This window comes from Truncatella angustata (assembly GCF_020726525.1).
Source record: "Truncatella angustata strain MPI-SDFR-AT-0073 chromosome Unknown BKA67scaffold_5, whole genome shotgun sequence".
NCBI classification, from domain to species: Eukaryota; Fungi; Ascomycota; class Sordariomycetes; order Amphisphaeriales; family Sporocadaceae; genus Truncatella; species Truncatella angustata.
The window spans coordinates 2832593-2847927 of NW_025763385.1; the positions used below are offsets into that span (position 1 = coordinate 2832593).

General features: G+C 47.5%; 2 protein-coding genes across 2 annotated transcripts; one reads left to right on the forward strand and one right to left on the reverse strand.

The window, feature by feature from the left end:
- Window positions 1-5539: 5539 nt before the first annotated feature.
- Window positions 5540-6703, forward strand: BKA67DRAFT_660000 (uncharacterized protein; the record flags this gene model as incomplete). The annotated part of the gene is made up of 1 exon (XM_046107546.1): window positions 5540-6703. One exon carries the CDS (start codon window positions 5540-5542, stop codon window positions 6701-6703), a length of 1164 nt encoding a protein of 387 aa, XP_045957651.1.
- Window positions 6704-9887: 3184 nt separating this feature from the next.
- BKA67DRAFT_519594 (uncharacterized protein) lies at window positions 9888-10511 on the reverse strand (the record flags this gene model as incomplete). Its single annotated transcript, XM_046098111.1, has 1 exon — window positions 9888-10511. One exon carries the CDS (start codon window positions 10509-10511, stop codon window positions 9888-9890), a length of 624 nt encoding a protein of 207 aa, XP_045957652.1.
- Between the last annotated feature and the right edge of the window lie 4824 nt (window positions 10512-15335).

Below are 15335 nucleotides of genomic sequence, written 5' to 3' on the forward strand. Positions count from 1 at the left end.
TTACAGTGCATGTCTTGCCGACTAAACAACTCTTTGCTCTGCTTTCCATGTTCGCCTCCTGATCTTCTGTGGAAGCTCTTCACCACTGCTGAAAGGCACAATCTTCATAGTTGACGATGTCTCTCACTCGAAAACCCGGCTTCTATCGAGAATGGAACCTTACTGTCGTGCGCGCTTTTCCTCCTGTGGTCATGAATCGTTATCCAGAATCAGATTACCGCCATCTACGACCTACGCAACATGGATGGATGGGCACATCTGTCCAAGACCGAAGCCGTATAGTACGCGTGGAACGGGTGGCGAATATGAGGATTAGCGACTTTGAGAGTCTTGTCCAACTACGCCATCTTCATATCGCACGCTTCCTTGGGCTATATTATAATTCAAGGTCAACCGACATAGTCTTCGAACATACCGATTTGGACCTTCTCGATGTTTGCCCACTAAGCTCAGAGGCGGAAATTGCTAGTGTGGTTGCCCAGGTTGACACCCTTGATTATGGAGAAACAAGAAACAAGATCTTGTTGGCATATTTGCTAACTGTCTTTTAGATGCTTTCGGCGATCACGTATCTGCTCTCGTTGCCAGTGGATACTCGTATTCTGACTGTGCGCTTGTCCATGTTCGGACTTGTCAAATTAGGTAACATATTTTCTCCACCTTGTGTGCAAAGACATTCCGAATACTATCAAAATGTTGAATATTGTTTAGTACTTGACTTTCGCCATCAGCCGACGACGGACATCATACACAGAAAAAGGATGTATCGATTTATGGTGTCGTATGTAGAGCAAGTAATGACGAGCCTGAGCCCAAGGGATCATGTCTGGACATTCGATGCAGCAGACTTCCTTGATGTTTTGTATAGTGGGGACTTACCCGTGTTGAGTGTGAGTCCTCGGACAATGTTTCAAACTGTTGTCATTAGCCCTAAGTGACGGCGGGTACTGATCGCTGGGCAGCATCCATTTCTCTGCAAGTCTCGAGGGCCAGCAGGGTCAAGAGGGCCAGCTCAGCTGTGTATGCGCAGATTGTTGGCCAAAGGGGTCGATCGCGCCTAGCGAGCTACGAGGGTTGCATGGCTGCGAGACACTTTATCTGACTATTAGTTGGGTACATCCACCCCTGACCCTTTCATGAGCCATAGTCATCTTACAGACTCTATAACTTCAAACACGAAAGCAATCTCATAAAAGTCAACCGAAGCTCTATAACAATAGTCAAGAATTTGAACACTATTCGACCATGATATCATGCATACTGCGATGAAAGAAGACCTCGAAGCAGATGGCCAGTGGCCAGAGGGCACAATCGAGCAACAGTCTATTATAATAGTCAGCCACTGTCATTTGTTGCAATGTGCTGTCCTGGTGTTGGTGCTCATACGTCATCTAGATAGACTTCTGCTCGACCTCAAACTACAATAATCAAATTCAGTGCTCCACTAAGCAGTAGCACTTTGCTCATGGAGCAAAAGATATATTTAGCTATAACTGCCATCATGCTTCCCTCATCCACGCAGGACGGAGGAGCATGGGCCACTAACAACAGTGGAGCTAGGACCTCATGATTACAGAACTACGAGAAACCGCGCACTTTGTGCTGCAGCAGCGCTAGACGTCAGCATCGTTGTACGTAGCCTGTCACTCATTTCATGCTGATTAGTGTCATTCGCACTAATAATCTCCACTTGAAATAGTCCCATATGAAGCATATCCAGCGCCAATGTTGGAAGATGTTAGATGTGTCTTGTTTGGGAGGCTCAGGTCACGTTCATATTGGCTATCATTGTTTAATGTTTTTAGTTGTTGAAAGCCATACGATGAAGAACTAGTCCTCTCTATCGGGCTTAAGCCGGGCCACCGGGGACGGTCAGGGACAAGGTAGAGTCTTATTATACATATCTACGCAGGCTTGTAGAACTTAGGCCGTAGAAGAGTGTTTAAATCTGCCGTAAACTATTGCTAAATGTAGACAAACATTGTATAGTGTTCAACCGCGCTCGGAGAATCCCAACAGAGAATAAGCACTATCCTTATGGCCCATGATTACCTAGCCAAGCTTTTTCTCTGAACTAGGATCGAGAATTAGTACGTGTAGTAGTAGCACATGGCGCCGTTCTGTGTATAAATGTCATCTCTGACGGTGACATTTGGTCGCGACCCTTGCACACTAGTCACAGCATCCAGCGTTAAAGGTGTGCAGGGACTGCTGTTGTCGATACAGCCGTTGATATTGGTCTTGCGAGGGGCATCGCCGTTTTGGCACAGCCAGAAATTGCGGTCGACGAAAGATGGTGAAGGAAGAAAGTAAGATCCTCTGGTGACGAGGAGGCATCAGCCATTACGGAACCGACACCATTATGACCGTATGTATGAGGGCCGAGCTCGCACAGTTTTTCCGTATTGGCGTAGTCGTCACGTGAGTTGTAAGTATTGACGAAGTCCTCATTGCACTGGGCAGTTAAATACTCATCAACAGCGCGGGAGAAACAGTGGTCTTGAGAACCCGAACAGGGTCCAATGTGGGCAACCGCATTGGGCGAATACTACCAAACTAGCTAAGTTTTAATTTCCTTTTATAAGGGTATAATACTTACACCGTTGGTATCACAAATACCATGGCCATTGGAGGCCGTAGGAAGAGGCCCGAAGAAATTGGGCGTGAAGATGAAAGAGCCAGAAAATTACCAGCGTCAAGAGTTTCGTCCCACCAATCCCTCATAATATTTCCAAGGTCCAGACGTAGTATCGGTGCCAAAGAAGAAAAATGATGTTACCGTGAATGGTGTTGGTTATCATCTGGTGGACGCGGACCAGGTCTTCGTATCGGCTTTGAGATGGTGTGAAACCGCCAGACGAAGGTGTATCCATCACACTTGAAAGCAGCGGCAAAGGCATGCCTATCTGTGTCCGAGTAGTCTCTCCATGCAAATCGTTGATTTGTTTGCCGCAGCCTACCGCAACAGCATTCACATTATCAACTGAATCGTCAATTGAAGGGGATGTTCGGTTCGCCAGTAGAAGATGAAGTCGGAAACGAAGACGATGACCCAGCAGCTATGGAATCAGCGATGGCAATGGCAACATCTTCGAAGTCGTTTCCCAGACCAGCGATGATCTTGCAACTTTAGAATTCCCGACCGTGCATCCTCCAAAGATATCGTGCTAAACCATCCAAAACTTTCGTAAGGGTAGGCCAACAGTGTAAGGTATGGATGTGACTGTATTATGGGCGCGCATTTTCCTATATAAAGTGATTAGCTACGAATATGGAATGGTAGTGACTGTGAGGGACTCTGCCATCAAGCATGTATAGTCCGTTTCCTCTTCTTGTTGTCTATTTAGCCATCACGTGGCACGGTCCACAACTGTGGTTTCCTCTGGATGCCATCTCAAGGTCTACTGTAACAAAATAATTATCCACTACTCAGCCTTACTGTAATTCCGGCCATTGACTCCAGGAAAACGAAATCTTGTACAGGCATGATCAAAATTGGCTTCCTCTTTTCGTTTCTCTCTCTCTTCTCTTCTTCGAGCACGGACGATCCAATTATGGCTCCCGCCCTGAAGTATGATACAAGTACTCTTTCAGACGACACCAGTTCTGGACTGATGATCATGATTTGTAATTGAGCTCTTATGGAGTTGTACAGTATTATGCTCCATTTATCGTATAATGAGTCGGCATCATCAGAAAGTGGACGATGAGCGCTGCTCCATGTAGGCTTTATAGCTAGAAAGAGGATATCTTCGGCCATCACGGTACAGACAGAATCAAAATCGGCTTCCTCTCTTTCTCTCTCTTCTCTTCTCTTTGAGCACGGACAGTCCAGTTCTGGCTCCTACTCGGAAGTACACTTTTGAACCTCTGTCGTACCATGGAACTTGAAAAATGTCCTTTTCGGCCCTGAACGCATATGTTTGGTGCCCAAAATCTATCTTCGATAACGTACAATTGAAGTGTAGTAGTGGGTGTATCAATAACTGCGGAAGAGCTGGTCGAAGCTCACGCTCTTGTAATCAGAATTGATACGGTCCAAAAGAGTACTTAGGGTATACGTACAGGCTAGAGCCAGGAATGGATCGTCTGTGCTTAGAGAAGAAAAGAGAGAGACAAAAGGAGGAAGCCGGTTTTGATCTTGTCTGTACTTCAGAGGTTCGAAAGTATACTTCTGGGTGAGAGCTACAAGTGGACTGTCTGCGCTTAAGAGAAGAGAAGAGAGTAAAAAAGGAACAGCCGATTTTAATTCAGTCTGTACCGGCTTCCTCATTTTGTCTCTCTCTTCTCTACTCTAAGCACAGACGATCCCATTCTGGCTCTGACCTATACGTATACTCGAAGTAATCTTCTAGCCGATATCATTCTGATCCCAAAGCGTGAGCTCCGGTCAGGGTCTTGCAGATACAGCGAGTACTGTAACGAAATTGGCTTCCACTCATATGGACGAAAATCATTATGCACGAGAGCCATTTCTGGAACCCTTCGAAAATAAGAGGTAATTCTAGCGCTTGCCCGAATAAGCATCATGTGATTGACATGAATTCTCACGTTTTCTCGCACCGGAAACGTCTTGCAATCAAATATTCAAATTCCATATTTACGGAACAGGCCCTCCAGATTGATAGGATCCCATTCTAGGACTCTACCCAGTTCTCAGACTTACGCGATCCACCATACGAGCACATATGGATCATTATCCAGGTAAGTGAAATCATTATATTTATGAGTCCTACATTACTCGATGCAGAAATGGCTCTCGCGAGAAACAAATTCGCACGTTTGATGCGGAAGCAGCGTGTGAAAACAGTCGAACCAGTCGAACGAATGACTGACTGGTTCGACTATTTTGACACGCTGTGCGGAAGTCAATTTCGCTATTAGGTGTACAGACAAGATCAAAACCGGCTTCCTCCTTTTGTCTCTCTCTTTTCTTCTCTAAGCATAGACGATCCATTTCTGGCTCTGACCTGTACGTATACCCTAAGTACTCTTTTGGACAGTATCAATTCTAATTCCAATAGCGTGAGCTTTAACCAGGCTCTTTCGCACGTATTGATACTGTACACCCACTACTACACATCAATTGTACGTTATCGAAGATAGATTTTGGGCACCAAACATATGCGTTCAGGGCCGAAAAGGACATTTTTCAAGTTCCATGGTACGACAGAGGTTCAAAAGTGTACTTCCGAGTAGGAGCCAAAACTGGACTGTCCGTGCTCAAAGAGAAGAGAAGAGAGAGAAAGAGAGGAAGCCGATTTTGATTCTGTCTGTACTGTACTGTACTGTAACGAAGGACATAACTCCAACTGGGAGTTAAAAGTGGCTAATTTCAATTCAGGACGTAGAGTACAAACCACTTTATGAGCAATCCATTAATGAACCCTTTTGTTCTGGGCTTTGTTTTCAGTAGAATGGCAGACACCAGAATTGGATATGCGGAACCTTTTCTCGATGTGATATGAAGTATAAATACACGAACACCGACAAGATAAAACAAGTAGACAGAACTATCGTTCAAAGTCACAAATGTACAATGGCGCCTACCAAACCAAAACAAGCACCTAAACCTGAACATGTACCGGAACAAACTGCTCGAGCTCTCAGAAGTCAGGTTCAGAAGGGTGGAGTTCACGGCTTACCCCCAGAAAAGAAAATTGAAATTCAAAACAGAATACTTGAGCTTGAGGCAGAAGCATCCACAGACCCCAAAAAGCGAGAGCAGTTGGAGACTCTGCAGAATCAATTACTGCCAAGAGGGTCTTCTTCACTGAACCCGCGTGAATCTATCGATCAGGCGGCGAACAGCCACGTTGGTGGTCCACAGAACGGGCAGCCTCTGTTCGTCCCTGCTGCCGTCGCAGGTGCTTCAGAAGGCAATGATACAACAGCTTTGCCTTCCACTGAGAGAGCTGAAGGCAGCGATACGACAGATTTACCTTCAACTGAGAAAGATGTAGATGGTGCCGGTTCCGATGTGGACGATCTAACCAGTTATATGGGCAACCTTGGCATCACTGATCATATCGGTGGTGGGCCGAGAAATATTAAGCCTATCGGCTGGTTAAAAATGGGTTGGGGATATCGCCTCTTGATACAATACGGTGAAGATCGATATGCAAAATATCGGTTTCAGCAAGGCTCAAAATTTCGCACGTCTATCACTAAAGAGTACGAAAAAAACTTGAAGGACGCCCCTAATAAGATTGGGAAAGATGAAAAGGTACTTGATCTCCAAGTCAAAGCTGTGGCTTGGGTATATCCAGATGACGAGGAATGTCCGGTAAAACTCCTACTTCGCAAGAACTGGCCAAGAAACAGACGCAATGACCCAATTGCCCCAGGGATTTGGGTCAAGGTGCGACGTATGATCGAGCCGGATACACCAGAAGGTGGAGACACAGAAAATCAAGACATCAAGCCGGTGTTCATTGACAGTTGGGAGACAAGAAACGACATCGATAGACTTATCCATGGGGAAGATGTCACACTCGCGAAAGAACTCAAATTTGGAAAGTTCACTATCTTCGAAGAGTCGGAGGTGGTTCCTAAGATCGATGCCCTTATCGTTGCAACTGCAATTTGGGCAGAGACACGTTATCAGAAGCGACCCGAAATAAAGAAAGAGAAGAACCGTGATGGCTCTCCAACACCGGCTCCTGACATCAACGCCATCTCGGATGTGAACATGACTGGGTGAATCTAGACATGTTGATAATGATTGGTTGCGTTTTCGTTCCCATCCCTTGGTCTCTCTCCTTTTGCTTTATCGGTTCATTCTTTTTTTTACAAAATCTTATCCATACTTTTTCCTTAGTTCTGTTATATTATGTTTTACATTTGAATTTTGAACTTCTTCCGAGGTATCTTCTCATCATTTTTCTACACATCGCTTAACTTTACACTTTTTAGATAGGATCATCTGAAAACCATTTTCTCCAATGTGACTTTTACTATCGTAGAGTACTGTAAAAATCTTGGCAAAGGCTTGGTCAGCAACTATGCCAGTAGCAGGGCATAGATTATTTTTCCGCCCTCTTATAGTACAGTAAACCTTCTAACCTGATTGCTCATCAGTTTCTTTGAACTTTCTCACCTCCCTTTCGAAGACCAATTCGTCGCGGCTTGATTCCTTCAACCGTACCGCATGCAGCTGACCAACCCCACGGTCGTGAGATTTGTGCTCCTTGAGAAATGCTGAGCAGTAAGAGGTCATTATGACTGCATTTACCTTTATTTTGCTTGGTTCATTTTGTTCGTTTCGTCCGTTTCGCTCAATAAGACTGATTGTGGAGCATGGTCGACATCGATTCCGAGCGCGTATACTGGAACCCAAGCAGCACGTTAGCCGAGAGGCAATCCGGGTCTGGGAAGAGGAAAGCAAAGAAAATGAATGGCTAAATCCGGAAGATCATACAAGAACTGGAAGCAAGAAGAAGCGACATCGATGCCAGTGAGGAAATAATCGTTGTGCTTGGGAGCATTTAGTACATCAATCCCTTTATGCAGGCTCTTTTGACAAAGAATGCAAGATCTAGACGATGTGCCGAAGACTTTATTGATGGAGTGGACACCAAACCTCTCTCTTTTACTTCCGCGAATCGAATGATTAGAAAGGTCACCACATTGCGTTCATAATGTCGCGTACACCAAAAACAAGGAGACAACATCGATTATAGATCTGGCATTTCCTCCCACCAATTTCCTAACCCTTTCTACCCTTTTTTCTACGCTCGTGTCATCCGCCCGGAAAGAGCTTCTGAGCCTACGGAGGTAACACCGATCTGCAGCGGACCAAGTTTCCCCCAGGGCCTCCTAGATGAAGGAGCCGTCTTCAAGATGCCGTTTGCCACGGCCACCAGATCGAGCCGTCCTCCTCCATGCACTAATCTCATGGCAACGCACCGCGTAGCTTCACGTATCATGGACTTAGCACACCGAAAGGAGCAAGAAGATAACTGCATATTTGTACGCATGGACAATTCCCTACGAGAACCGGGGTACATGGGTGAGTCTGCAAGTCAGATATGGTATGAACGCTTAGCATACGACACTAGTAGTGCAAACATAGATCAATATTCGGGAAAGGGGTTTCAGCTGTTGGAGACTCGGTGCAATTACGTACCGCGTAATTTCTCAGTGTTCTGATAGACACGGAACGCTCTTTGCCAAAGCTTTGCCCACCAGAGTAGCCTGGAGGCTGGGTTGCAGGCATGGTGAGCATTGCCCAGCGACTAACAGGGCCGGTCGATTGAGCGGACACCCAGACTCTTCAGCGCAATATAAATACTGGAAGGACCCGGCCAGAGTGTCGAACAAATTTACCATTGTTGTCATCGTTCTTCCCCTTACCAGACGTCAATCGTACTTGAACCATTCCAAGATGTCGCACCCATTCCAACAGATATGTTGGCAAGATGTTGGTGGTCAATTGAAATTGCTGGCAGTAGATAGCGGAAATCTCGCCAACCCTTGGAGTATCAAGTTCCCATTTAAGTTTATACATGCACCGCCAAGGCACAGAATCTGCCCATAATCACATCTCGCAAAGAAGCCTCTTAGGTCACATGAATAACTCAAATCGTTCGTGTCATTCTGCTTCGCGTCTCATATGTACGATGAGTTTACTGCAACACGATGATACAGGCGACAACATCCTTACTCCCGGCCTCGCTGACAATGAGGTTTCCCCTTACGCGACGTGCGCAACGGCAACGGCTTGCGAGGCGTTTGAGGACAGCTGGCTCCAGTCGTAACTGCTCTGCCTGCCTTTGCTCACGCGGACGGAGTCGATATGATTCGGAAGGAGCGAAATAAGGTCGTTGCACAAGGGGGGCTTGTTGTTATCCCTTCGGGCGATGACGATGGAGCTTGTGGATTGAGCCAATCTACTACGTGACGCATCACTTGATGTAAAACCTGGCCGTTGCTTCGCGATAGTTTCACGACTCGTTGCACGCTGGGGAAGTGCAGCTGCGGCTCATGAGTGATGTAACTATATAGATTCCATTAAGCCGTGCTGTTCAGCCCATCTAGGAATCCGGCGCGACGTCTAGCTGACACGGCTTGGAGAGATTCCTTGTCGGGATAGAATAGCGCTTGTACCTCGGAGCCCGTGCGGTCGGGACCTAAGTACTTGCACATGGCCGCCCAATCCAAGATTCCCACATATCTGGCCGCATCGATCAATAGCAACAAGGACAGCCCGATGATCTACTTTGGTCTCATAGCGTCCGCCAACCAGTTGATGAAGGATGCAAATATGCGAGACAGGCTTTCGACGAATCGTTTGTGACCGATCGCTACGACGATTTCTTCACCGGCAAAATACAAGGCAATGTTCCACAGAGACGGACCCTTGAAGCTGTTACGGGGCCCGGCACCGGGACCAGGAATTACACAGTACCGGCTCGTGTCTTACAATGGGTCGTGGCGTCTTGCCCCTTTTACTCAGGTCTTGTCATGAGGTTGCGAAGCTTCACTAGTATGAGGTGATTAGTATAATACTAACACGTTCCGCATCCGGTAAGCCATGAGCATTAATTGGGCCGTAAGTTGTGTATTGTGACAATTAGTATAGGCTTCACCTATGGGTAAGATACATGCTTGAGTTTTGATCATCAAGGTAATGAATGTCTGTGTAGAATAGGAGACGCCTTCTTTCATGCCCTCACTGGTATCCTCTAATCACTGTTGCTCACTATAGACACACTAATTATAACTGACCATGTTACGTGACCCCTCATGGGTGTCTTCATCCCTTGTCTAATCGTGTTCCTGAGTCTTCTGTTCCTCATGATTGGTTTCCCATGTGTTCCAGTGTTGCCCATTGGGTCGTGCCTTGTGATCTCATCGGAAATTGGCGCTGCAGTTGAATCTGGTCTTCAATTTGATATGGCCTTGTTTAAGCCTTGATCATTTATCTGGGGTTCTGCGTCGTGTGGTAACGGTAGCACATCGTCTAATGATAGTGTTGGAAATATGCTTCCCAAATCCATGCCCTGCTCCCAATTCCGGATCGTAACTTCCAACAATCTCTGAGCTGTCAAGACAACCAGATCGCCTGAATCTGACTCAGTTTCGGGAATTAGAAACATTAGTGGTGCTGATTTCCAAAGTCGTGTCCCGGTCCCTTGGTTGAGGCATATCCATATATACTGGTAAAAAAGTCTCGGCTCAAAACTGTAGTCCTGACCGCTGGGGGACAGCCCCTGTAAGATCAGTTTTTGACGCCGACAAGCTTGGAGATACTCCAGTGCACGACTGGTGATGACGGCACAGCGGAGCCATTGTGCCTGCTCGTTTGTTATGAACTCTCGTACAAAGTTCCTTCTGCTATCTCTTTCTGCGTATGTTGTGGTGTCCTCTTCCGATTTTTTGGCACATTTGCTAGGATCATCTACCCAATTCGCCAGATGGTGGCTGTTGTCGGGCCATCTCCATTGATAATCATGCTCAAGAAGAGCATGCATCCGGTCTGGTAAATGGGTCGCAGAGCGCTCGAACATCAATAGCGACGCAGCTTCGGCTAATACAAGAGTCGTTTGTACCTCTGCTGCCCACCCCGCCATTGTTCCATTTCATGCTCGCTGGGTGGTACATATTTGGCCATGGCTTTGGATGGGGTACTGTGCTGCATCCCTTTTTGGTCCTTAGACGAAATGGTGCAGTGCCGTACAGTACAGTAACATCCGGTGGTCTAATGAGTATGCTGGTACTGTACAGCAGTGTGATGGGTTAATGGAAGAGTGCCCTTGGAGGCTTTGGTAGAGAACAGCCGACGGAAGTGGTGGAACACTTGAGGCTGGCGGTCTTGGATGTGCTGGAAAGCACCTTCGATGAGATTGAATAAGTCCTTCAACCCAAGGATACGACTCTATATGAGGGGCATTGTGGCGCTTGTCGGAGAGAACTCACAAATGCGGATCTCTATATGTATCAGAGGTTTGATTGCGTAAGTTGATCCTGTCCTTATTCATGCCTTGACTGATCCTCTCCCAGCTGGTATGCTCGCGATGCGCATCTCTTCCCGGTGGTACACCCTGCATCACAGGCGTTCATTATAGATTTGGGCGGTAGTAAATTTTGTCAGTCTACGGTCTGCATGAACCCTACAAGATATGCTTGGGTCCACTCGAGAAACCAGCAAGACCTCGATGTTGTTGTGAGTTCCCTCAACGGTACTTCCGGACGCAAGTCCTATGTGTCGAAGAAAATGCTGCGAAAGATCACGGTGTGAAGATAGTTGCCTTCAGACTTTCCACGTGTTAAGTTAAACCATTTGTCATCGATAAACGATGGAAACGAGTCTTGAGCGTGATCCAATCTTGTCATTAACAACGTTTGTCGTGGGGTGCATTTGTATCGACGCGACTCACCACCTTGGTGGCAGGGTGAGCCATCTGTCTGCTGGCAGATCTGCCGCAGATCTGCTAACAGATCAGATGGCAGACAGATGCGATTTTGAGCCACCCAGCAGACGCAGATTCTGATCTTTTGGGGTACCGGCAGATCAGAAGCAGATACGATCTGGGATTAGCAGACAGATAGCAGATCTGCGCAGATCTGCTAGTGCCAAGATCGTGACCCTTGCTGCCGCCCCTGGCCCGGGCCCCGATGCTAGCCAATACTTTGACTCTAGGTGGATTTTGTGTGGAAACAACCCCCTAAAACTTTTCATCAGTCAACCTGGGAGTCTGATCTGAAGCTACAGGAGCTCAACACTAAAATGGGTTCACCCACGCCTTTAGGAACACCTTCTTCACCTACTTCGTCTGTTGCATCTACGCCAACACCACTTAACCGTGAGCCTGAATCGTTCCCTGATTATTCTATTTGGACGCCAGATCGCTTTGCAGCCTTTCCAGGCCTGGGACTATACCATGAGCCCAAGAAAGAACTCAAATGGTGGTGGAAGTATGGTTTTCGACTCAAGGACCCCAAACGGCCGTTGAAGCTACAGCAGATCTGGGTGTGCGAGGCGTGTCTTCTTGTGAAAAAGAAAACCGCATTCGTGGCCAGTGGTAGTAGATCTATAGAAAAGCATCTCAAAGAAAATCACAGGGTGGTAGAGAAGGGGGTAAGTTACAAGGCAAATAGACTTAGATCTGCGAACTTACACCACAAATCCCACCTAGAAGAATGCACCTACGTCTACGCCGTCTTCACAACGTACGCTTGACTCCATGGTCGACTTTTCACAACCACAGCAGCAGGCACTCCACGGGCAGCTCGCGATTCGTTTTAACAAGGCGCTAAATAACCTCTTGATTTTGGACTGGCTTTGTTGTTCAAATCTGCCGTTCAGGATCGTAGACAACCCTCGCTGGCGCCGTCAACAACTGTACAACAACCCGATACTAACCGAGCAAGACCTACCACATTCAAAGACCATCGTCCGCTTACTCCTGGCCGAGTACAAGCGAGCAGTACCCCAGATCAAGAGCTTCCTACGGACAGCACGTAGTCAAATTCATCTAACTTTTGATGGCTGGACCTCGAGAAAGTTTATCTCGTTTATAGGAGTCCACGCTCATTTCGTGGACAAAGACTTCAGGAAATGGACCATATTATTAGGTCTTCCTGCCCTGGTCAAGCGTCACACGGGGTCTGACGTCGCTGACGAGGTTCTAGCGGTAATCCGCTTCTTCGAGATCGAGGATTTGGTAGGCTACTGCACCTTGGATAACGAGTCGAAGAACAAGGCGACTATGGTAAAGATTGGTGAAGAACTTGGTTTCGATGGTGTTGAGCGGCAGATAAGCTGTGCTCCGCACGCGTTGCAACTCGCCGTTCGTGCCTTGCTTTATGGAGATGGGTGTAAACGGCTGCCGCTTGATCAGGTATTGGAAACCTGGCTTCAGGAAGAATTTGCTGATGAGCGTCAAGAAAACGACGCTTTAGAGCGTGCCTTTGGCGCCGTGGCCGTGAATCTGGAGGGGGAGGAGGAGCAGGAGGAGGAAGACGACGATAATCTTAATCAGCAGGATTCAACTAGCGAAGATGATACAGGCAGCGATTCTTCGGATACTGGCAATTCTTCTGACTGTAGCGAATCTGATGGTGAAGACGAGACTGGGGTATCTGAAGCTGAAGTTGAAGCTTTAAGCAGCGCTTTTGATTACCTCACGCCAAACCAGATCACCACCAAGACCATGGCCAAGTATAACAAGAATGGCCCGTTTGGTAAGCTTCACAACCATGGCAACTGCTTTCACAGAAGTAGTCAGCTCGTTGGCGCCCTCCGCCAGATTCAGCGCGATCTCGACCCTCAAGCGACAGTCAAGGAATGGATCCAAAATAATGCAACGCGGTGGCAAAGCGACGAGGCCATGGCGGCGCGCGCCTTGGAGCTGAAGCAGGTAATCAACCGGCTGCATCAGAGTTTAACAGACCACTGGGAAGGTGCTGGGTCGAAGCAGGGTGATAAGCCACCAATCCTTGAATTTAGATTGGGTCCCCAGGACTGGCGAGTGGTTGAAGCAATTCAGAAAATCCTCCAGCCATTCAAAGTCGCTTCGAAAAAGCTTCAGGGCAACGGACCTGCTGGTGCGCTTGATCAGTATTTTCCACAGATGGAATACTTGCTTCTTCACCTGGAGGACTGCGCTGCTGGCAATTGCTATTCTGAGAGGATTGATCCTGAAAACCCTGCTGGAGATCCCATCCCAGAGAACGTAAAGCTATTCGCGAATCTGAGTAACCAGCAACGCCGCTTCTTAAAGGCTTACATCAAGGTAGGCCTTTGGAAACTACAACATTACTATGACAAGCTTGTCAACTTGGCCTATGCTGCCGCCGTAGTCTTCAACCCCAATATGAAGATGGCTGGGTTGCAAGGTATTTTTGATGCTGAGCCTCAGCGGCAACAGCAATCTTGGCGAGACCACTACCTTGGCCAGTTGAGGACGAGATGGACTGAGAACTATAAGACTCGGTAAGCTGCGGTGGTGACCAATCTTCGTTCCAGCTAATCCTCTCCCAGACCGTCGTCTAGCTCCGACGCACCAACCCCTGCCAACCAACAGCCAGTACTCACAATGCTTCGACGCCGGAAGCGATTTTACCAAGCCGACGCCGCCAGCGAGGTCCCTGATTCACAAGGAACACAAGACACGCAGCAAACGGCTAAAAGGAGGAAAGGTAAAAAGGCAACGCCAATCAGACGTGAAGATACACCAGACGACGAGCTTGAACAATACCTGGCAGCGCCTATCAACGACCTATCGGCCTACTTCGACGACCCAGTGGGCTGGTGGCGTGACGTTGGCGCCAGGCGTTTCCCGACCTTATCTTATATGGCGGTGGACTACCTTTCCATCCCTTCAGCCCAAGCAGAAACTGAGCGCCAATTCAACAGCGTGGGTGAGATGGTATCGGCCAAAAGAACTCACCTTGCTCGTCACGTTATTGGCGCAAGCCAATCTATCAGGTCTTGGAGCAAAGTGGGCGTGTATAAGCCCGAATTACCGCTTGATCTGCTAGATAAGCTACCAAATACGGCGTTGGATTACGATACTACGCGTGAGCTGGTTGGCTGGGCGCGACGGCGCTAATACGGGTGTGAGTCGGTTTGCTGGCTATATATAGACACAACAGATCTGTGGCAGATCTGCTGGCAGATCTGCCATCTGCCAAGTATCTGATCTGCCAGATCACCACCCAGCAGATATCTGCATCTGTTGCCAAGGGACTCAGCAGACAGATGGGCCATCTGCTTCTGCTTCTGCTGAAAAATCCTAGCAGATCAGACAGATGGCTCACTCTGTGTAGAACTCATCGAGCCATTGCTCAGATTATGATTTGCTTCGTCATTGCTTGGTAAGGCTGTGCTGTTACTGAGTGGATTTCTTGGTAGTGTTGGGACCGTGCAGGACAGTGGATTGGTGCCATTGTTCAGTCCATACATTGAGTGTGTTAGTTGCAGATTATTATGATAGTTGTGCGTCATTCCGTAACTTTGATCTTCTGAGGGATATCTCTGCTGCTGCAATGAGCCATGCGTATAGGAGTCCAACACAGAGCTTCCACTACAGACATGTCACTACAGAGATTCCACTACAGAACTTGCAGTACCCAGAATATGCACAGCCCCATCTGTATCGTTGCCATACAGGCTTGTCTAGTTTGTGTAGTTCGTCATGCTCACCTGAGTGCTGCGAGGACACCAAGTATGGTGCCTCCGTTTCCATGGCTACAATCTGTTCCTAAGTCTTTCACGTATAACAGACGGATCGATGTAGCTGTAGCTGGAGCATGACAGATCCATTTCCTTTGATATTTTAGGTAAACTATTGGCAAATAGCCGGCTCTTCATCAAAGCTACATGACAT